Source organism: Cicer arietinum, chromosome 3 (assembly GCF_000331145.2).
Source record: "Cicer arietinum cultivar CDC Frontier isolate Library 1 chromosome 3, Cicar.CDCFrontier_v2.0, whole genome shotgun sequence".
Classification (NCBI taxonomy): Eukaryota; Viridiplantae; Streptophyta; class Magnoliopsida; order Fabales; family Fabaceae; genus Cicer; species Cicer arietinum.
In genome coordinates this window covers 58181346-58206215 of record NC_021162.2, presented here as the reverse complement: position 1 = coordinate 58206215, position 24870 = coordinate 58181346, and the positions used below count along the sequence as shown (strand labels likewise).

Below are 24870 nucleotides of genomic sequence, written 5' to 3'. Positions count from 1 at the left end.
TGAAAGAGAAGCAAAGAAAGAAGGAACAAAGGGTTGTTAATTTCTATGTTTGGATACAACTTGAAATTTGATCATTGGATTTGGAATTCTGTTCAGTTTCTAACATTGAAATTATTTTTTATGATGAATGAGCTCAACTGTATTTTGCTTCGTGAGGGTCTTAATGCTGATTTTTTATTTTATTGTTTCTTTGTGGAGATTTGGAAAAGAGTAAGTATAATAGTGATGTTAGGTTTATAATAATCCACGTGGAAATCATCAGTTTGGAAGTGAAGAGTGTCTCGTCGAATAACAATGAACACCTTTTTGTTTATGTTAAACTTGGATCATGCTATTTGAGTGATGTAGGATCTAAAAAGTCATTGTTGAGAAGTTTTTATTTGTATAGACAATCTTTATAGGTAAATCAACACGTAGCTTTTCTTCTCTTTTCCTTCGAATACATTCTCATATGTTATCTCGGGTGGACTTAGATCTTCTAGTCGAAGTTGTTAAAGTGAGATGGTGGACGACCACGATTTCTAAGCGAAGGTGGTGTACTTGTACATATTTTAACGATTAAATAAATTTGTGTTTGAGAGTAAAACGTTTAAGATTAAAATTGTGTGTACCTTCAATTGATGTCAGATGTTCTTTTACAAGACATCCTCTAGAGTTTTAAGAAAAAGTCTTTAAGGGTTATGAGTTGCACGATTCATAATATGCAAATCAAAGTTTAATGTCGGACATGTGTTTATATGTGTTATGGTGATTTTTGGTCAAGAGAAAGTCAATCACAAATTCAAAATGCAAATAAGTATTTAAATCAGTGCAAATGTGGAAATCCGAACAAATTAAAAAATAATCTTACGTGTGAATCGATGATTTTTAAAAATGTTTAATGGAAAATTGGATGAAAATATTAATGGCTAACTTGAAATAAATATTTGTTGAAAAGAAAATAACAATTGAATTAAAGACTATGGATTTAAATTGACATGAAATAAAGTGCATGAATTTAAAATGACTATAAATATGCAAAAAGGTAACTGACTTGAATATAAAATTTGCAAGTAAAGGTAAATGAAATAGAAAATTGTATTAAAATGTCATCATAATATAGATTACTTGAAAGTTAATAGAAATTTCAAGGAATTTAAATATATTGAAGGAATACTTAAGTTATGAAAAAGCTTGAATTCATTTATGGTTAATGAATAGATTTCTAAAATTGAGTATCTAGACATTATTTTCTACTTTTAGAACTACTTTTTTTTAATAAAAAAAAGCTAAATAATATTACAAAGAAGACATCGTTAATCTCGCACAAGACGTGCCAAGAAAAAAAAAAGTCACACAATTCAATCACAAATACAATTAAGTTAAAGGGCAAAAAGCACAATAAATTACATTCACACCATCTAGGTCGCCAAATAACCTCGCCTCCAACATAAAAATAAAGCAGTAAAAGGCTAAAACACACAAGGGGTTATTCCACCATTGATTCACCCCATATTCAAATGCCTCTAACATGATAGGCCACATTCGTCAGGTTACATCTATCGAGTGCACATTTTACATTTATACCATCTATTTTTTTTTGACATTTTCATCATTATCAACAATCATACAATTTGAAACGTTTGGCTTTGCCTTAACTTTCAATATTATTTCGTTGTTGGGACTGTTAAGTCATTAATCGACAAACTTTTCGAATTATGCAATAACACTCTAATGATCATATGATGACCATTATCATCATGTGGCTTAGATTCAAATTTCAGGATCATGATTGCCATCAATTGGTGTAGAAAATAGGTCTACATTAGTTTTGGTGTTCCTTCACGATGACTCTTATAATGAAATGTTTTCTAGCTTCTTTACATTGAATTATTATTTAACGATTGATTAATTTACTTTGGTTTGTTTACTTTAATTGAGAATAGTAAGTTTTATAATTATTTTGAGTCAAACACAACTTTGTGTTTGTTTTTGTTAGATTTCATGTGTTGCTCTAATATGTAGGACTCAATTTTTAAACGCTCAAATGTGTTGTAGCATCGGCGTGCGTGGTAATTAAATTTGAACAAAATTATAGATAATTGCATTGAAGAGTTAAGCTAAGATGACGAGAAATGGTAGAGGCGTATAGGACAAAATGTATGATCTTTGGTCTGGGGTGAAATGTGCAGATTTCATGGACAAAGAATATTCCTTATTTCTTTGGCTTTTTCTCTTTTCATTACCATTTTAGGATTGACCCATTTTGTAAATAAGAAGAGTATAAATATAACATTAACCCTAAGTTTGCTTGGAGATGCTACTTTCACCTACCTCAAACTTTCATTCCATTTTCATTCCACCATAGAAGAACCTGAACAAGGTGTTGTATCTTTGACTGAAGCACTAATAGTTGACAAATCATTAGTTTTCTTTAGTGCTTAAATTTAAGTTATTTTTATTTTACTTCTTTTAAGTTGTAATGAATCTAAATATTCGCTTCTTGTGTATGGTTTTTATTATGTTTACTGTGAGCTAAAACTATTGTGTTGGATTATATAGAATTTGATATGAACTAGTTATGTTTAAATGATGTGTATTGATGCCCAATATATTTAGTCCTTATATGTTAAATATTTATTATATGGACATTTAATTTAAATATCAATTATTAAATAACGAAAAACTTTAATGAATTAATTTTAAGTGGTTAACATAGTAGTTTTGTTAATTGACACATTGAACCAACCTAAATACTCATACATAAGTTTTAGAACCATAAAGGAATGAATTTATTTTAACATATGTCATTAAGTCACATATTAACAATACCGTTTAAAAATATTTACTATATCAATTATAGTATTACATGTTTTAATTAATACTAACATTAATAAAGGCTTTAAGAACACTTGTTAAAGAATTAAAAATGATAAATTTATATTGAAAATAATAATTTTAAAATTTTCAAAAAGTTAAAAACACGATCTTCAATAATTTTCTAATTAACTTTTTTTATTTGTTGTTCCTAAAAAAAAAACCTTGAACATACATAAATATTTTAAGTGAAGTCCATTGTATCAAATAAACTTAAAACAACTCCCATTATTTTCTAACGATACAACTCTTAAAAACTTGTATATTAAGTTTCACAACTTATTTCACATATTAATATTTTAATTATTTATAATTTTATTACCACTTATAATTAGTATCTCTTAAGGTCATTATGAACTCATGAAATTTGGAACTTAATTAATGCTTCAAATCTCTTTCTTCAACCAAACACCATAATGGCAGTGTCAAACCTTAATTACACACTTGTTTGTACTCTACCTCACATTCCATTCAAATTACACTCTACCCTTCCTTAATCCAGCTATTGCTATAATTATTTATTCTTTGAACGAATTCTTTAATCATGCAAATCAAACTTAGAAGCCACACGAACTATATATTTCTTTGTGCGTATAATAATTTCAGTAATGATTCTAATCACCAAAAGATCAAAGCACTTTCTGCATGCCAAATGATACCTTTCCCTTTTTTGAAAAGAATACAGCTTAATTCACTCCTAAAGAATAATTAGATAGTACATTTGTAAGAAAATAAATTAATTAAACGCTTTGCTTTGTAGTCAAGGGATATAGTTGGTACCCAATATGAATTACTTCCAACTACACAAAATCAGATAAAACTATAAAAGATTTACCCCAATGTTAGTTCAGGAACATAGGTCCCACACCTAAAAATAAATAAATGGAAATAATTTGTTTTGTGTGATAAATTTTAGACATCATGGTAGATCGATGCTTAAAAATTATTTACTTACGAGAGATATAAAATTAATTTTGTTTATATGTCTTTAAGTAAAATTGATTTTAATTTAAAATTAAAATTTGTAATTTTTTATTAAACATAATTTTTATATTCATAATTTTTACATTCAAATTAATTTTAATAAATTAAAATTTAGTCTAAGAACTAACTTGATACATTAGAAATAATTTAGAAACTATTTATCATGCTTTTATAGTTTACAGAATGAAAAAGTGAGAGAATAAAAGTTTATGGACTAAATTCCTACCTTAATACCACAATGAATCAAGCTCGGTTATTATTGCCAACAGTAACGACCCTTTTTGTTATAATCACTCATTCTTCTTAAAGTTATGATTTTTATTTATTTTCATAGGATTAAGTTATATGTTGCTTGCTTGCACTTCTAAATAAAGGGAGAAATATTATAGTAACAGTTTTTTTATTGGAATGAATGGTTAGATAAATTTGGATGGTTTCATTAAGTTTCAAAGTCAAGTGTAATATTAGTTGATCCCCCACTTTTTGCGAATTCCTCGTGTGTTTTTATTTATTTATTTATGAAATCCCGTTATTTATGCCCTTGAAGTTTAATGTTTGAAAAATAATTCTATTTGTGTTGACTAGACATAATTATGATTTACAAGTGAACTTCAAATAATTATTATACCGTAAGCTCTCTCCCAAGTGTTACTCTTGAAGTTTATCTAAATTTCCTTGCAGCAACAATTTTCACAATTGTTTAATGCTACTTTCAAAGTGTTTTTCTACGGTCATAAATTAAACAATAGAAATGTCAAGCTTGAAACATGCATTACTGGTTTGGTCACTGTAAATCTTGTCACAGACAAGTGTGCTCCCAAGGGAGTAGAGTAACTTGTAATATTTAATTATTTATGTATGTTAGAATTAGTCTCTATATAGCATTGTTGTTTTTAGCCGCACAACAGAATTTCTACAAATCGTTATTGTTATGCAATACATTATTTAGTACAAACTCACTACATATCGTTATTGTTATGCAATACATTATTTAGTACAAACTCACTACATGTGATGTCAAAATGTCCTATTCAAATCCACCAAAGTATTGTGGTAGAGAGTCTCTATGCATCTGTCTCCAACATGTCCTCTTTTATATTAACGTCTTCTTTAACTAGAAAGTTGCAATTAGTATTGAGATCATTTTACATGATGAAAATCAATTATGTTTCAAAATTAAATATTATTGATACCATTTCACACTTGAGGGTGTATGATGAAAATTTTATGGATTTTTTCTTTTAGATTATTCATAAGAAACTTAAACTCGGATTAATCATAATTATTTTCAAGATAGATTTAAAATATAACGTAGATAGCATACAAAAACTAGAATGATAAAATTGAATATGATGTTTCTTTTTCATTTTGTAAAAGGATTTTACCTTTTTTTCTCCAACTATTTAAGGAGTATACTAGTAAGAAAATCAATGTAGTTGATCACATCATACTAGGGCTGATTATTACATTTATTGATATCTTTCAAATTTGAGATCATAGTACTACAATCACGCGTTTGATTTGTTGAAAAACTAAAGACAAGACAAAACAACTATCGTTGTATCATATTTGATGTAAAAATTGGTTGTGGAATTGGACAAAAGTTGTAACTTTTGTCCATCCTTAACCATAAGACAACTTTTAGTTCTCACAATAGATTATCTAAAGTAACAAAATATCTTCTTTTTTTTACTAAAAAAAATATTTTCTCTTCTTCGTCTCTTCTCTCTCATATCTTCACTATTACTTGAAATTGCGGATTTAGTAAAATGAGATGCCAATTGCATTTTAGTCTTAACAAAAAAAAAATTCCACAAAAAATCAACTTATTCTGTAAAATATTGACAATTTCTTTTATAAATTAAATTTAGATTAGAGAGATAAAAATTTATACAAAATTAAGAAAAATCATATACCTTAAGAAAAATTTACATGAAAATTACAGGAAGGGATCCTCTCATGTTTAAAAAAACACAGGAGTACTGTGTTGATCTCCACAATTAAATTAATGTCTTGAATGATAGAGAGGAAAATAGGTGTAAAAATAAAAATAGATTTCACCCTCGTATTTTTTTCATCCGAAGAAGATCCATTCCTAAAAGTTACATATATAACATGCAAACAACATAATTTCGATTTGAACTCAAGTCATAGTTGAAGTAGCAATATCAATCACAAGGAAAAGAAGTTTGAATTGTGATCCCTTTTTAAAAATATTAATCCATGCTTTTAATTTAAAAAAAGCTCAAGATCAATCTTGGTAATTTATAAAAAATTCAAGAACATTCTTGGTTAGTAAAAAATAAATGAAATAAATTATTTCTACATGATTAGTGATAGTGAGTGATAAATAATAAAAGACAAGGATAAGAGAATTATATAATGATATATCTTGGTTCACCTAATGTGGCTTACGTCCCGTCCTCACAATATGTGAGCTTTTTCATAATGTGCTTCACACAAGAACGTTCTTGCTTTCACACAATTTTTTCTTGATCACTTGATTATGATTGTTTTAGTGATGAATTGATTGCACTAAAAATACTTAATGTTGTTTTCACCTTGATGTTCTTTTTATAGACACGACAAAGGTTAAAAATATCTCATATAGTGGTTACTGATCCAGCTGTTCAGAGTGATAGCTAATAGACATGTTCTATTTTATCCTGAACATTATTCCTTTGTAATTATAATGTTCTTTGTTTGTGTTTGAATGAATACTATGACTGAGATCTTTAGCAGTTGTCTGGTGTCAGTTTCCTATCTTGCATGCAAGCTCAATTTTTGCAAAAGATGAACAACAATGTCTTTTTCATCCTTACTATCCTAGTTGTACTTGTTCAAAGACCATCACTCTAGAGGTTGATCTGATTGTTGTTTTTGATGTTGTTTTGTTTCTTTTAACTAACCTTTTGAGCTTGATCATTGTTCTGAGTTGTCTTGACATTCCTTTTACTTAAGACCTGTATTTTGGAAAATAATTCATTTTATTTTTATCTTTAAAACGAAGTATGCAGAACGGTCTTGATTGATTAGAATAATATTGTCAAAAACCAAAATGATTTTGGTTTGCCCAGACTGCTGCTCTTATGAACTAAAATAATCTTGATTTACCGAGATTGATATTCTTATAAACCAGAATGTTCTTTTATACATCAGAATGATCTTGATAATTGTATAAGTGTACTTGATTATCTATCTTTTAAAATACACTAAAAAATACAAGTTAAATAGCAACACAATTAGAATCATGATTAGATATTAATTAACCTATTTTTTTATTTTAAAGACACTTTATTTGATATTTTGCCTCAATAATAGTGAATACCAATAACAAGTCTATCCTAATTGGTAAATGTTGAGTATTTAGTAGTCAAAAATATTTTTATATAATAGTAAAAGAGAATATAGTGTTAGTATGTACAAGTTTTTTTATAAAAACTTTGGTAATAATTTTCTGTATCACACTATTTAAAATTGATTTTAATTTCTTCAAATCTTATTAGACTACTTATGTAAGATTAGTTACTATATAAAATTCATCTCTTTTTAAAATATCAATTATTTCATAAAGATTTATAAACATTTTTTTTTCTTCAGATATCATAATATTTAGAATTAGGGGTGAAAATTAGTTGGACTGATCTAGACTTTACTAGACCTGAGTCTGGTATATCAAAAAAGTAGAAGTCTAAGTCTGATATGTGGTACGTCATAGACTTATTTTTTATACATAAATCTAACCTTGATAGAAATCTGATTGACTTGTTAGCATACTTAAAAGTCTATTTCATTTTAATATTTTTGAATAAGTAATCAAATATATTTTTAAATAAATTAACAAGTTAATATGTCAACGAAATCAAGTTCTATTTTGATATTTAACACGATATTTTGAAAAATATGACTTTATACACATCCGACTTTAATTCTATTTTGTAACAATATATATAAATATATCAAAAATTAAAGAAAATTAATCTACGTAAATTACTAAAAATTGAAATCCAACAAAAAAAATTCAAATTCAAATTTAATATAAAAATATTATTTATATTTATTTAAGTAGACCGAATTAATATGTTTATTATGTGACATGTATCAAAACATTTTTAACTAAATAGGTTATTTTAGAAGTATTATCTTGTACCTCTTCCCTTTTTCCGCCTATATTTATTTTAGAACTAGTATTATTTTAAGTAAAAAAGAAAGAACTGGTATTATTTTAGTTTCAATCTTATTATTATTTTTGCATAAAGTTTCAAAAATTATTAGGTTGCTTAAGAGCTCGATCTTCTGTTGGATTTTGTTTTCATGACTATGCCCAATTTTTTTGCTGGTTATCGATTCAACTCCAAAATGGGGTTTTCTTTCTCCTTTAAGTTTACGATCAACGCTGAACTTGTCTACAAATTCATACCTTTCTTTCAAGTTCAAAACTTGCGTTGCAAGTATCCTTCAGAAAAGAAAAAAATTGCATTGCAAGTATAAGGTACGCGCCTTTTTCGTTGACCTTTTAAGCTGTTAGAGTAGCATTCGTTTACTTCATGGTGCATACATTGTGTTTGTGGAAAGTCCTGAATGAATCAAGGTTAGTTACTACTAACATTAACAACCCATTTGTTATAATAATAACTTATTCTTCTTAAAGTTATAATAATAATAATTTTTTTATGTTCATAGAATTCAGTTATGTATTGATTTTTTGCCCTTCAAAATCAAGGGAGAAATACTAGAGTAACATAGTTTATAGTTTTGAAGGAATGGTTCAAAATCTTGTTGGTCCAGTCTACTATGTCGTCTTTCAGTATCTTGTTTAATTTGAGTATTAGAAATGGTAGATGCTAATTCATCCTGAACATTAATAATGGTGATGTAATAGGGGTTAATGTGTCTTAAACCCTAGCCATCATGTTGACTTATGTTAATGTCAACACAAACCTATAGGACTCCTACTTTAGTCTGAATTGAGCAAAAATTATGATTTTGTTTTTTTCCAGTAAATTTAATTAGCTGCCCAAATTGTGATTTTAGTATTCTATTTTGAAGGACTACTTTTACTTCTGTATGAAAATTATATTGTTAATGTCATGATTGTTCATAATAGAAAATACTAATAGAACATATGTATCTACATCTTATTTCAATACGTTTTTAATTAATAAGAAGTACAATCATACATGTGTCTTTATATAATCAATCAACTCTTGGATTCATGATGGTAAATTTCTAGAGCTTTGGAAGCTATATAGTATCTTCAATCTAATGAAAAGCATTTGCATAAATATCTTTTCTTCTGCGTTATCTGTTCTTGCAACTAAAATCTTTATTACCTTGTAGATTATTCATATGTATATTTATCTTCAATAGCATAAATGGTTTTACTTGGAAATCTAATGTTGTAATTGTTGTGAATCATGATACACAGGAAAAGGTAGCACAGGACTGTCAACTTCCTCATGAAGTGTTAGAATTCGTTTTCAAGAAACTAGATTTCGATGATCTCTTTCAATTTCTGGTGTGTGCAAGAGCTGGAGGAAATTTCATAAAATTTACTGCAGAAATTTTCTGGGTTCCCAAGAACCATTACTTTTCCAAACTTCTTTATATGCTTAGAATGATTATTCTTTCTATAGCATACCTGACCAAAGAGCTTACTGCTTGAAGATGGATTGCTTATGGGGATTTTCCTATTCAGGGTCTTCTAGTGGATATCTAATTATGGCAGGTGCTAATGGTACACTTTTGCTGATGAACCCTTTTACAAGAAGAAAGAAGGTAATCAATACCACATCGCTTCAAGGTACATTATCTAATTTGGGTTGCCATGCCTTACTTGCTTTTGTCAAAGGTTCTGAAGAGTTTGTCATAGTGGCTTCGTGTACAAGTTATCACGGTTTGCATGTATATCAATCTCACAATTCTGGTTGGGTTACTTTTTCGATAAGGGGAGATACATGGTATGTTGTGGACTTTGTGGTTTTACATAAAACTATATACATTATCACTGAAAAGGCCTACATAGGAGTATTCAACATAAATTCTACAAATATAAAATTTCTAGAATTGAAGAATACTCCCACGATATTTTGATCGCACCTTAGGTTGGCTAGTTGTGACAAGCAGCTTCTAGTGGTTCATTTTGAACCTGAGAAAGTATTGGACGTGTATAAGATAGACTTCTTAACCATGAATTATGTCAAGCTGGAAACTTTGGGTGACATTGCGTTTTTCTATTCTTTGTGGACAAACTGTCGTGTGCTGAGCAACCTGGGCAGGTGGAGATATGAGAGCAATTCTATGTATTGCATATGTTCATTTGCAGAATGTCATGTGTATTCAGGGGATGATAACAAACTGCAAAAATGTATAGTACCTTTTGATAGTCTTCAACCTCCTAGTAAATCAAGCTTCTACTGGCTGATTGGTGTTTTCCGCATCTACGTGATGAGGTAGATTATTCTCCAGTTGCTTAATGGACAATGTGTAGCTTGTAATCTTTGTGATTGAACCTTGTTCATTTTTGTTGGCCAATAATTTGACTAAACTGGAATATTATTCATGGTTTATTTTTTTTGATTCACATTGCTCTGGTTGTTATTGATGAATTTTTATCATTTTTTATGATGATAGGTCGCCGCTATACCAAATAAGTGCACCGTAAAGATATATGCATTTAAGCACTGACTAGAGTTTCGAACAAAGACATCGAGTGAAAATATCACTTTATTAAACTTTTGTTTATTGTTCAATTTGACTCAATTTTTAACCTCAAATTTTATGTTCATATTCAATTATTACCGAAATCCATTCAAATAAAAATTAAAGTCATTTGACATTCAATTCATCAATTTTATGTATTTAAAATCAAATTTTGTCTCCACTTAACAATCAAATATTAGTTCAGAGTAGATCATTAATGGTCTATCAAAATCTTACATTGCAAATGAAACATGCTTATTCCCCTCCTTCCTCTTTCAACTCAAGAGTAGCATTGTCAACCTCAATATGAAACACATTAATGGTATTTTCTTTTTTAATTATATATATATATATATATATATATATATTATAACGACCATTACAAACTTACTTACATTTAATATTAAAAAAATAACGTTTAATTACTTTTTTTAATTCTTTAACTTATTCGAGGTTCAACTTCGTCTCTTAATTTAAAAAAAATGTTACCTTCCTCCTTTAACTTTTATCTATTGATTTATATTAATCCTTTTCAACAAATATAAGTAAACAATGTTAAAATTTGATGTGGTTCTAAACTAGCAGTTGGAATGCATTAGTAAAGCATTATTGTTATTAAAAAAAAGTCTTCTTTTTCATATCTTATGGTTTATAAAATCTTTTAAGTTCTCCAAATCCTAAGCTTTTTAAAATATTGTTTCTTCCCAAAATTTGGAACACTACCCTTGCGCATAAACAATCATCAGAGTGGGTTGTGTCTTCCGCTATGGCATTGAATTAGGGTTTTGGTGTTGAATTCCTTGTTAGTGTGGCATTGGAAGATAAATGTGAGTGGAGTGCGCTCAAATTCAATTGAAATGTGCTATTTGGATTGATTCCATCGCCTGAACACATGCTCTAAAAATTAATAGTCCTTTGCTTTAATGGTTAAAGATTTGATGAAACAAATAAGGTTAAAGAGAAATATCAGATTGAAGGAGGTTGTGGATGAACATATGGTTTGTTAATCTTTAATGAAAGTACTATGCTATGATCATAGATAGCTATTATGCAATAATATTGTGGTTGCTTGCTATAAACTAAGCAATATATTCTCTATTCACAATGTTTATTTACCGTGTTAGAGTCACATATAAAGTTGAGGTGAATTAGTTTATTGGTTTTCTTTTTTCATGAACCAAAAGAAAAAAGACAAAAAGAAAAGCTAGCTAGAACCATGCCTCATGACGAGTGAAATGTAAAAACCAATTTAAAGTAACGAGTTATTTTTTTTTACAAGATAAAATTAAGATTATTAACTAATTTGAGTTATTGAAATAACTTAAAAGACTAAATTAACAATTTTTTAGATTAAAGTATCTACGAACTTAACTTTTTCTTTTTTTTAAATACAAGTACCAACTTAACTTCAACTTTCAAAAGAAAAATTTTTAACTTGAAAAATAAGTTAAGAGAGTAAATACGTGATTAAGGAAAAAAAAAAAAAAAAAACCCGTTGTTTACAAATAAAAAAACTCAGTAGCTCCATAGTTTCAGAAACAAAAGTTGGGGTCTCACTCAACTCATCTTCGCCGAAAACCCAAACAACTACCCGGAAAACGCACTCGGAGTTTCTCATCGCCCGGAAGAAACAGTAAGAAACTCGTTCCTTTTCTTTTTAATTTTTCGGATTTTTCCTTCCCCTCTACCATAGCGCGCGAAATAATGCGATTCCATCGCGATTTGCGGCCGCGACTGCAAAAGGCAACGCATCAGAGAATTGTATCGCAGCCAAGCTCCTCTCTGCATCGCGGTTTCGTGCTAAAGCGGTGCGATTGACAACTTAGGTTAAAAACTGACGCGTGCTTTAACTTTTAGGGTTTACTAATTTTGATGTACGAAATATTTCTGATCTAGATTTATGTTATTTTGCTTTGGATCCATTTTGAGTGCTTCAGCCATGTTTAGTGATTTTGGTTATTTATATATCAATATGACCATAGTCTCTTACATCATGATGATAATACGTTCAGGCATTCGGTTCTTGTTAAACTTACAATTGAGATCGTAGTGTGATTTAGTGGAAGTTAGGTTTGTCACAACAACTTTCCCTTTAATTTGCTATCCTAAGCTGTCTCTAAAATTCTTTAAAGTGATTCAATTTTATCACAATGTTTTCAAATTTTGGCCATGTTTGGATGAACAACTTAATTTGGCACTTATAACATATAAGTGCTTATGTATAAGCTTTGCCTGTAACAAAAGATAAAATAAAGTCAAACTCTTATATATAAGCTATAAGATGTTTTCATGTTATCTTTCAGAGCTTATGGAAATAAGCTGGAAACAACTTATTGACATGTCATAAGATGTTTCTATAAGGTCTCCCTAATAGTCTCACAAGTGCTTATGCTAGTAGGTTAGCTTAAATAAGCCGATCCAAATAGACCCTAATTTAGGGGTTGTAATGTAATATTACTGCCATAGATTTGTGTAATTCGTGTGATTTGTTATATGTTTATTTTTAAGAGAATGGGGAAAATCGCAACCCTTGTATGTGTCTTCTGAATGTTGCAACTGTTTGTTTTGTGCTATTGATTTGATATATTGTCTCTGGTAAATGAAAGAGTGAATTTGTTTTGTTTTGTGAATGTATGTTTATATGAATATAATGCTGCTTGTTACATATATGAATTTAAACTATTGTCTTCATGTTGTTGTCATACTTCACAGTTTTGCTTTCAATTTCCTAATTGTATTTTGAAGCACTATATGAAACTGACCATAAATCTTGGGCCTATCTCTTATTTTCTCATAGTGGTGCTTTATTTCTAATTCAGACTAAAAGCACTATGGGGAGGATTTGGAGGAATACAGATCCTTATACAGGGTTAATTTATAGAAGTTTCTGACTTCGTTTTATTATATTTTGAAGCTTATTAGTTGTTAATTGAGCTTGTAGCTATGCAGAGGTTGAAAAGTTTTTAAATGATTCATGGAGAAATTCATAATAGTTACTGTTGATATGAAAACAAAATTTCTGTGAGGGAAGAGTAATCACTCGAAGTTACCATCAATTTATTACTATGTATAAAGACTACCTGTGGCTATGTTTTCATTTACAAGAGAGTGCCATTTTATTCACATTCTTCCTTGTTTCTTCTGATTTACCAAAGAAATACTTTATTCAGTCTCCTTTTGTTTTTGACTTTGCTTTGAATTGAAAACTCAGATCAAAATGTCTCGAAGATATGATAGTCGTACAACAATATTCTCTCCTGAAGGACGGCTTTACCAAGTGGAGTATGCAATGGAGGCTATCGGAAATGCTGGTACTGCTATAGGAATCTTGTCCAAAGACGGAGTTGTTCTGGTTGGTGAAAAGAAGGTGACATCCAAGCTGCTGCAAACCTCAACTTCAACCGAAAAAATGTACAAGATTGATGATCATGTTGCATGTGCTGTTGCTGGGATTATGTCTGATGCCAACATCCTAATCAATACTGCTAGGATCCAAGCACAACGTTACTCATTTGCGTACCAAGAGCCAATGCCCGTTGAACAGTTGGTTCAATCTCTCTGCGATACCAAGCAAGGTTACACACAATTTGGTGGTCTCCGTCCATTTGGAGTCTCTTTCCTGTTTGCAGGCTGGGACAAAAATTTTGGCTTTCAACTTTACATGAGTGACCCTAGTGGAAACTACGGCGGTTGGAAAGCCGGTGCTATTGGTGCGAACAACCAAGCAGCACAATCAATTCTAAAACAGGACTATAAGGATGATATCACAAGGGAAGAAGCGGTTCAACTCGCACTGAAAGTACTGAGTAAAACTATGGACAGTACTAGTCTTACCTCAGAAAAGCTTGAACTTGCAGAAGTTTTTCTTTCACCTGCCGGAAAAGTCAAGTATCAAGTCTGCTCCCCAGAGAACTTGACTAAGCTGTTGGTGAAGTCTGGTGTGACCCAACCAGCAACAGACACTGCTTAGCTTGCAGTTCCATGTGATGGGTAGTTTACTTGTGCACACTTTTGATGCTCTTCTATTCAGGATAGACACATGAAACTGTTCCGCATTTATTTTTATGTTAAAACTTGTAAACTTCTCATATCTTGGCAACGCTAAATTACTAATGGCTTTTTATTTCCCATATGCTTCTTTGATTTTAAGGACATAGATCCATTTGCTTCTGTTTATCTATTATGGTTTCTACTGACTCTTTATTTTGCTGTTCCTGTTATTTGCACTGAACTTGGAAGGTTGTAGAGTTATTCTAGATGATCTAGGTTGTTATGAGGTTATTTTTAATTTTAATGTCTGTATACATACGTTGGAAAGTTTGTCATCCAACCATGTTATCAATATCTATATGTTAAGACCAGCCAGGTTAAGCATAGAAATATATGTTTTTATCGGCGGTGTTGCTTGAACTACTTTATCTATCTATTTATTCCTATTAGTCCTATCTATTATCTATTCATATTAGTTATTATAAAACGAAGACCCTCTTGTGTCATATGTGGTATTTCTAATACCACATACCAAGTCCTCATTTTCTCTAATTTTTTCTATAGATTTGTGATTTTTCACATATTTAACTTACTAGTCAAAATAAAAGGGAAGTATATGCTTCAGTTATGTGTATTGTAAAGTTATAAAATAGCACGAGAAGGTTGTACAAATGTGTCTTTTTTACAAACAACACTATTTTCCAATCTTGTCATGTGAAATTTGATGTTATTGATCGAAAATGTAGGCATAAAGGAGCTCATTCCATACATCAGGAACTCCTGGTAGGCACCAATGTATGCAATCTGCATAACCATTTGGATTTGATATCTGTTCTTGAGTTAGAGGTTCCCACTGCTTTCGATAGATAGAGGGGTGGCCTTCTTTTCTGTATTCTGAGAGTTGTGTGATGTTAAGCATTTCAACACTTAAACCTCTTGTTTTCAAATCATCAAGCACCTTCTCCACCACTTGCATCATTTTAGGATCAGACCCTTTCCCCCAATACCCTTCTTTTGCAATCATATCAGTTTCTTTGTAACAATTGTCCCCCTTAGCAGCTCCCCATTCCTCAGCCCTGCAATTTTTTTTTTTATTAATTAAAATATGTACTTCGAATATATTATAATTAAATAGTTTTTGCTTTGTAGGGATGCAATGATATGTATCCATTTGTTGTTGATGGATAATGGAATGTGCAGTGGTATGATGCCATCTACTTCATGACTATGAGTTTGTGACCTACTTAACTCATGCACCTACTTGTGGGGACTGAAATTGTATTTGCAAAAAAAAATTATCAAAAGGGCATATGATAAAGTTGTCCATGTGGATAAATATGTATACCTTTCATGAGTGGGTGACATGCTAACGAAAAACAAACGGGTCTTGCTACGATTGACATGAACTTCCAACCAATCGGACCATGTCCTTAGAGCCATTTCATAGACTCTCAACATTTCAACTCTTTTATAAACCCCATCTAGATCTCCAAATGTACCCCACCTGCTTGTGTTCAACTAAAATTGTCACAATCACAATCAATTTGTAAAGTGGGTGCATATAGGATAAAATATGAACATATAAAGTGGGTGCATATAGGATAAAATATCAACAAGTGAATCCTCCAATTTAGTGTCTCAGTTTAAGATTGTCTACCGGTTTTTTTTTCTTTTTTGATTGACAAATAATTAGTATAATTAATATTGTTAGTATTTTATTGTGGGTAAAGATGAAACCCACGACTTTTTTAAAGATTCTACTCGTTAATTCTCATCCCAATCACCAAGTCAAATTTGAAAATATTTTATAACTTTCTTAATTTACAAATGAAAAATAAACTATTTCCTCCTCTCCAAAATCCTCCAAAATGAAAAATAAACTATTTCCTTCCCTCCAAATCCCTCCATCCAGTTATACCCTAAATCCTATAAATTATAGGACCTTTTTTTTATCTGTAGACGAGATAGTAAATGCCACCAGAGACTCACATACACAACTGTAAGATTTCGAGTTTGAATCTGAGACACGATGACCAACCTAACAATATTGATATTTGTCAATTGAACTAAAACTTAATAACTAAGACTTTGTTAATTTACTATGTGAAATTGTAAACATTTTAAAACAATCTTTTAAAGTGAAAATATTTTATCATATTAGTCTTTTAACTTCGTTAATTGAACCCCCAAAAGCAATCCACTCCAACAAATGTGATTTAGAATTTTAAATTTAAAGATTATTTAAAGTTTTAGAGACTAAGTTGACCTTAATTTACAATAACTAAATTAGTGAAACAAGTTAATATATGATTAATATAGTACAACAGCAAACTAACATAGTAACATATCATATAGTGGTTAGAAATGGGAGATGTTGATATGGTAGTTGACCAATGAAAGTGATGATTTTTTTTTTTTTTTTGCAAAGGTAGTTGATCAACTAATGAAAGTGATGTTTAGGTTAATTGAACTTACAAAACATTCATAAGAGGCCTTCTCCACCAGAGGTAAGTGTTGAAAACTATATAGTCAGCATTAATCCAGTACCTTGCATGCTTTTCAATTGCCTTGATTCTAACAGTCCTTTCGGGTACCCTATGGTTTACTGGATCATCTGAGTTTGATTCTACTAATAATGGGGACCAATAATTCTCAATGGTTGCATTGTATTCCTTCATTAAATCAATTATCAAATTATTAGCTACATAAATAGTTCAAATAATATTCTTCTCAAAAATATTTGTTCTAATAATATTAAGTTATGTTACTTGGTAAGATAAAGGGGTTGGGTACTTAGTGCGCTTAGTAATAGTTAAAGAAAATAGTCCAAGGTCTCTTGGATTTTGAAAGAGAAGACTTTAAAATGTTAAATTTATATTTTGTTATATATTTGATATATTACAAATTTATAAGAGTTACATTATAACTATATATTAAAATATAAATTTAACCCTCCAAAACTCTTCAAAAATTAACTCACATACAAAACCTAAGAACATAAGCTATGATATAATTGTTTCATATATCTATTAAAGTAATTATGAGGGAAATAAGTAAAAAATGAAAGAGAAGAATTGAAAAGAGGAGCACAAGAGGGTTATCAAGAAAATAATAAAAATGAATTCATTTTTACTTTTTGGATGGTGTTATATATACTTGGACAAACAACTATCTCCTCAATGAGAATAGATTTTAACAAATTTGTCATATGCTTCATCCATTTTTTATTTTGTCTTGATATATAATTATTTTCTTAACTAAATTAAACACATTAGGTTTATCTCTCTAGTCTATCTCTTATCTGGATTTTCTCTCACTTTTTTTATCAAAGGATTTTCTCTCTAATTTTATTATTCTTACAATATGGTAAACAAATTAATAGCCAAAGAGGACATGTTTGCCTATATTTTAAATTCTTGTTATATATGAGGATAAAGACTTACTTTGGCTTTGAAAATGTTTAGTGAACCATTGGCAATGGATTGCATGGATTTGAGAGATGATGGAATTATAGAATCAACAAGGCAAACCATAGAAACCCATTGACCTCTATTGAGTGAATCTCCCACAAACACAAGCCTCTTGTTCCTTAGCCTTTCAAGCAATGATGTGGCATTGAACCTTTTTTAAAATAGAAATAATAACCACATTCCACACAAAGCTCAAAAACATAGCCAACCCTGATTAATTATATCATAAATTTACGTAGGTATAAAACCATAACAAAATTCAATATTAAAAAATGTCGGGATTGGATAACTCGATTGATTAGAGTTAATAATTAAAAAGATCATAATTCAAATTCCGATTAATGAATAATAACGTAATAATTAATTTACTAACATTTACGTGACCAAAAAATAAAAAATAAAAAATGTCATGTGTGATGAGAAAAAGAGACACCTAGGCAAGTCACATTGGTGAGGCTTCCACCTCCAATTTTGGTAACTTAAATCCTTCCTTCCAAACTTCTCACAAGCCAATTGATCAGACATGAAAGTGCATTGCTTCTCTTTGTATAATGGATAAGATTCATTATCAAAAATCCACTTACCAGAAAATAAGTCACATTTTGATGAAGACAATGTTTCAATAGAGACATTTATTTTTTGAGATTTTTTTCCTTCTCTATCTTGTGTTAGATAAATGGTTGTGATAACTAAAAGAGTGGTTAATATGGCTACAAGAGAATTAAAGGTGTTTCTGATTCCCCAAGTGCTTCCTATCACTACTATTTGGTTTGTTTTTGCAATTTTCATTTTGCTTTCTTTGTTTGATCTTCTAAGGGCTAAGGTGAAATTGCATCATATTTTTTCTCCTTTATGAAGATTCATTGAAATCGGTTGGTGAAAAAGATTTTTGTAATATTATAATATCTAGCCAACTTGTCCACTAAAAAAAGTAGTAGGTACGGTATGATGCATTTCCAAGTTTTTGTTGTTGACACTTGACATAACCATAGTGAAATTAAATGATACCATCTAATAATTTGCCAAAGAAATGGCAACAAAAAAAAGTATTTAATATAGATAAAATTTACCTACTAAAGTGACCAAGTTAATATTTTAAAGATTGTAACACAACTTTTGCGACACATACAGTGTGTGTGTGTATATATAAAGTTATTTTTTTCAAAAAAAATTTAAACTTTTTAAAAAATAATTTTTTAACACAATATATAGATTTATAGATTTATGTCATTAATCACTTTGAATATTTTACTAATTGTTAAAATATATTTCATTAATTAATTTTAAAATATATATCTCATTAATTATACATGACATTAATTATTTTAAAGTACTTTTTTTAATTATTAAATTGTGATATTCTAAAGCAGTTAATATTTTACATTTTAGTAGTTATTAAAATATATATTAAATAAGTGATTAATAATTTATATTTTAGTAGTTAATAGCATAAACTTGTATATGTATAAAAAAAATATTTTAATAAAAAAAAACGTTAAAAAAAATTGATACCATTAACTTGATTTTTTTTTTAAAGGTTGAAGTTTTTTCTTAAAAAAAAAATTATTTACCATATAAATATAATAAAACATACGTACTGCATTAACAATTTGAGTTCAAATAACATTTTTCTTTAAGAATTTAAGTTGCATAGATGAGAACAAAATCCAATTTAACAGTTGCATTCTTTAAATAAAAAATAGAGCAGGAAGAAACTACTATTAATTACAGTATGCTAATAACAATTTTATATCAGTTAATAGAATTTGAGTTCCCTTTTTTTCAATTACAAAACCAAATTTTTACTATCGAAGGGCATATCGGTGGACAATGTTTTATTTTTTATAGAAGAAATTCTTTAATTATGGACCTGATTAAACTAAATGTCAATATTTGAATTAATCCAACTTTAGACAATGTTATTCTCAAGATGATTGGATTAATCCAACTAATGATATTAGAATTGATTGAACTATTTTTTTATTAAAAGAATTGTTTCAACTACATTACTCTGAAGAATTTTATTCCATATAGGTAGACATTCTTACTACAATTTTGTTGTTGAACATTTTGGTATTCTAAAGTTTTATTGGATAGAGTACCTATCATTCAATCATTTAATGACATCTTACTTTTTTTATATTTAATTATTTTAAATTAAATTTAAATTAATTGTCTTTAAAATACTGGTATCCAACAAAACTTGAGGGTATCAAATAATTTATTTATTTTTTAATAACAAAATTGATTTTACTATTTAATTTATGTCTAAATAAAATGTGAAGTTCTTTATTTGTAAAATTTTCCCAAAACTTGAGGTATTGCAGTTATTGGTATTTGCAGCCAAATCATTAGTTAAAGTTTAATGGTTCTAGTAAACTAAACAAAGAACCTTTTACTATTATATATTTATTTTATTTCCCAAATTTGGTTTGATATTGACTATGTGTTTAACTAAATGATCAGTTGGTTATGTTGTTGACGTTTACACAACCTAAGAACTTTGCTTGAAGTAAGCTCGAAGCCTCATTGTGCTTTCCACTTCTTTTCTTTGAATGAATGGTTTACATAAAATCCAACCAACAAATATAATTTTTGATATACTTGAGATATATAGTGGAAAACAGATAATATATATATGGCCTTTATATTAAATTTTGTTGCTTTTTATTTTATATACTAGGAAAATAAAAAGGAAAACTTAGAAGAATGGTTATGGAAAAATACATACATAAGTTAGAATACAAAGCAAAAAAATTGCTTAAGTATTTCTATACATACAAATTAAAAAAAAGGCTTTAAGGGTTCAATTGTTTTTCCTTGAAGAATAAGCAAACATTTTTAACTTGGCTATGAGTAACTTTAAGTATTGTAAGAGATTCACTTCTTTTAAAAAACCTTTACTCTTGAACTTCCCCACTTTTGGAAAACTTTCACACTCAATTAATGCAATTTAAGCAAGGTGCAAAATTTTATGCCTAAAGATAATGAAAAAGAAGATATGAAAATCTATTATTATTTAATTTAATCATGCAAATCATAATCTTTGTTTCAAAGAAGTGGAGTGTTTTCTTTTTGTTCGTTACTAGTTAGAAAATAAAATAAATTTTATCTCAATAACATTAGGTGCGGTCCCCACTAAACTACTAATCTTTTAAAAATATTAATAAAAACTAAAATATATATTATATCTTCAATGGAGTAAACATTTTTAAAATGTGAAGATAAATAGAAAAAAGTATAATTCATAGATAATGTGGTTTAATTTTTAATACTTATATAATTGTATAATTTTTGTAATACCATGCTCATTAATTAAAATTTATGGATCCATCACTACATTGAGAGCAAAATTATATTTCAAGAATTTTAATGTTGCCATATTCAAGCCTAAATTTGAACTAAATTTCTCTATTTTTTAATCCACATGAAGTCGTAAATTATATTATTTTAAAATAAATGAATATATCAACTTTTTGTTAACTTATTTTATTTTATATTTTGAGACAAAACAATAGTTTATCAAATGGTTATTAATTAGTATGAAACAAATTTTAAACACAAGGTGTTCATTTGTAATTCACTCAATCCGTTCAGTGTAACAACAAAAAGTCAATTGATTGGATTTAATCCATTTAATATGAAAGATCACTCTCAATTCAGATTAAGGAAATCACGATTTGTTATGGTTTCATTCGGGTGATTCTCTATTTTATGAAATTTTCAAAAACCAAAATCTTTTACTTTTAGTTTTAAATTTTAAATCTGAATTTTTAATTTCAATTTAACTAATTTTCAGTTTTTATCTTTTAATTTGAAAAATTAAAAAACAAAATAAAGTTTTGAAAATAATTAAATCATTTAGATTGAAAAAATTTGATTTAAGTATTATATATTTACAATTTAATAATAATCATAATAATATAATAATAGTAGTTGAAATCGGTGATTATCAAAGATGACGAAATATAGTTTAATGGCAGTCAATGATGGTTGCAGCGGTGGTTTGCAATAATGTCATTGAGGTGGTTAGAATGGGGGTTGACTATGGTCATCGAAATGGTGGTTGCCGGTGGTCATCAGAATGGTTAAAATTATGGTCAACTGTGGTCAAAGTGGTAATCGAAGTGCTAGTGGTAAACAATTGTCAAAGTGATAGTTAGTGGTAAACGATAATAGTCAAAGTAGTAGTTAGAGTGGTGGTCGACGATGGGCATAATGGTGGTTAGCGAGGCCACATTGGTATCAGTGGTGGTCAAAGTGATGGTTGACAATAATTAAAGTGGTGGTCAAAGCGACAGTCGAAGTGATAATTGAAACAAAACTATTAAATATATTCAACAAAATATGTATTTGCATTGTGGAGGTAATACCATATATTTTTGTGTTGACTTAGTTATAGAATCCGTCATCTATTTTCACCTAATTTATAAAATTGTTTATCCTATTTTAAAATCAAACAGTTATGGTATTTTTTTCAGATTTTTTAATTAATAAATTATGATGTGATATATTTTTAATTATGTGACATACGATACAGTACTGTTGAATTATTAATACCAATAGAATTACAATAAAAACCTCTAAAATTTTCAAGTTTAACTTTTGAAATTATTCATTTTACTAATTTAATTAATAGTTTATAAATAATTAATACATTTAGATGATTCTACACCACAAAATTGTATATCACGTTATTTAAAATGTGTTCAATACTATTTTTTTTAGTTAGAAAACTTGGATGAAAATGAGGTATATGCAATTGAGTTGAAGATTCATAGAAAACAAATATTAGAGAATTATTTGTATTACAGTGTTTTGTTTTCGTTAAATATCAAAACTGCATTATAGCAATTTTGATTTACAACTTGATTGCTATTGTTTAGCTATTATATTTGTTGGTTAATTCGTATTTCTGACCCAAATTATTGTTTCAACCATGGCTAGATTAATTAAAGCCATACAACTTCTTGAACCGACATACCTCCATAGTCCTTAGACATTGAGAGATGATGGAACCAAATATATATTTGATAAGAATCTCTCTTCCCGGCATAGATAGCAATTTGCTTCTCTTGATCATTAATTAATCTTTCTCCAAATTATATGTTTCACAAAGCCAACATGTTTGCTTCTGGGTCCTCTTTCGTTGACCCCCTTAAAGGAAGTTCTACATCGCCGCTCAAAATGATTTTGGACTTTTCTATATTAGTTTTTTTTTTTTTAAATGATTTTGATTTTATATTTAAGAAATTAATTTTTATGACAACATATTTAAAAATAATATAAGTTATTTTACATTTATGATTACAAAAGTAATTTTGATATTTGAGATATTCATTATTAAATATTTTGACATCAAAAAATTAAATTTTCTTTAAAAAATATTTTTTTTAAATAACTTTTAAGAAAAATTTTTTTTAATAATTTTAAAAAATTTTATTATCTAAAACAAGTTGTAACAAATAAATAAAATGTTTAAAATGATATTTTAAGATAAACTGTATAAATCAAATTCTCATATGAAACTTTGTTTTTAAAATTATTTTTAAAAATATTATATCAAAAAGTAAAATATTATAATTTTTTTTTTAAAATCTTAAACAAAAGAGTTATTAATAGATTGTCTCGAGGCTTTTTTTACCTATCTAGGTTCTTCAGTGCTTCAAACACTTGATTTAGCTGATTGGCTCTCACATTCAAAAAGCTATCATCACAAATAATAAATGAAATATTATTGGTGCATGCATACATACACCATTAAGTATATTCATATAAGAGGAAAGACGATTCCCTTATCTCAACCACTTTCCATTCATTTCTTATACAATCATACATTCAATCATTGTTATATAAAAAACTTTGTTAAAATAATTATGATAGATTGTGATAGATTAGTTTTATAATTAAAAAAAAAAAACTGAATTTTTAAAAGAGAATGAATGAATAAATGTATTTTCTGTTTTTATTTTTTTTGTTTTTGTCAATGTTATTTTTTCCTCCTAAATAAACAATTTTTTTATGAATTGTAATACGTGTATGGTTTGTATAGTTTTAATTTTAATATAGTTTGTTTAATTTAAACTGCGTAAGAGGTGGTTTAGTAATTATTGGCTATGTTCTTTCAACTTTCAAAATCTCGATGTTTTTTCAAATTTTATAATTTGATAATATAAAACGTCAATTGAAAATGAGATTGATATTATTATCAAAAGTTTCAATTTAATAATATTTTTATACACTTTGAATAAATATTATAATGTTTTTCTAGATGACAATCACATTGATAATCTAGTATGTTTTCTCTACAGGTGTTTGTTAGTCCTATGTAGAAGTTAATTGATGTTAGCAGATACTACATGGTACTTCGGATGAAGTTAGGATGTGGGCCCATGATGCCTATTTATCAATGTTATGGGCCGGGCTCGTTTGTTTATGTAAGCTAGTTATTGTCTTTTTGAAAAAGATAAGTTTATTGAACACAAAAATTGAAAAGAAAAGGAATTTTTAAAGTAAGCAAGTGGTGCAGTGAGTGGATATCATCTTATAATTATCAAATATTGATTTTATATGTGTACAAAATAATAATATTTAATAATCAATAATTGACATTATTCCGTTTATTCTTTAAAATAATTGTTTTTTTAGTTTAAATAAATTAAATCTAAAACTAAGAATTACATGACCAATAAAATCTGAATTCATTCTAAAAGATGCAAATCCAAAAATAACTACCACATGATAAATGAAAAAATTTAAAATGTGTCAAATTTTTTATTGTAACTCAATATTTATTGGTAATTGGTAAAATTAATTCAATAAAAAACAAAATAAAAATTAAGATTTTCTCTCCCCCTCAACAAGGCTA

General features: G+C 28.3%; 2 protein-coding genes and 1 long non-coding RNA gene across 3 annotated transcripts; 2 read left to right on the top strand and 1 right to left on the bottom strand.

Annotated features, from left to right (window-relative positions):
- The first annotated feature begins 8021 nt into the window (after positions 1-8021).
- LOC113785727 (uncharacterized) lies at positions 8022-10423 on the top strand. The gene is made up of 2 exons (XR_003471851.2): positions 8022-8332; positions 9269-10423. It is a non-coding gene; the product is annotated as an uncharacterized lncRNA (long non-coding RNA).
- Positions 10424-12007: 1584 nt separating this feature from the next.
- On the top strand, positions 12008-14718 carry LOC101504673 (proteasome subunit alpha type-4-like). The gene is made up of 2 exons (XM_004492440.4): positions 12008-12175; positions 13754-14718. Exon 2 carries the CDS (start codon positions 13760-13762, stop codon positions 14510-14512), a length of 753 nt encoding a protein of 250 aa, XP_004492497.1. The 5' UTR covers positions 12008-12175; positions 13754-13759; the 3' UTR covers positions 14513-14718.
- A 416-nt stretch (positions 14719-15134) lies between these two features.
- Positions 15135-18858, bottom strand: LOC101504134 (protein trichome birefringence-like 34). Its single transcript, XM_004492438.4, has 5 exons — positions 18436-18858; positions 17976-18153; positions 17008-17204; positions 15878-16036; positions 15135-15608 (listed from the first exon to the last, which is right to left on the bottom strand). The coding sequence occupies exons 1-5, from the start codon at positions 18789-18791 to the stop codon at positions 15260-15262; spliced, it is 1239 nt and encodes a 412-aa protein (XP_004492495.1). The 5' UTR covers positions 18792-18858; the 3' UTR covers positions 15135-15259.
- Between the last annotated feature and the right edge of the window lie 6012 nt (positions 18859-24870).

Coding starts and splice junctions, on each gene's coding strand:
- LOC101504673 (XM_004492440.4), top strand. CDS start 13,760: ATGTCTCGAAGATATGATAGTCGTACAACAATATTCTCTCCTGAAGGA.
- LOC101504134 (XM_004492438.4), bottom strand. CDS start 18,791: ATGAAAATTGCAAAAACAAACCAAATAGTAGTGATAGGAAGCACTTGG. Junction 16,037..17,007: donor AGGCCTCTTATGAATGTTTT/GTAAGTTCAATT, acceptor GAACACAAGCAG/GTGGGGTACATTTGGAGATC. Junction 15,609..15,877: donor ATGTCACCCACTCATGAAAG/GTATACATATTT, acceptor AAAAAATTGCAG/GGCTGAGGAATGGGGAGCTG.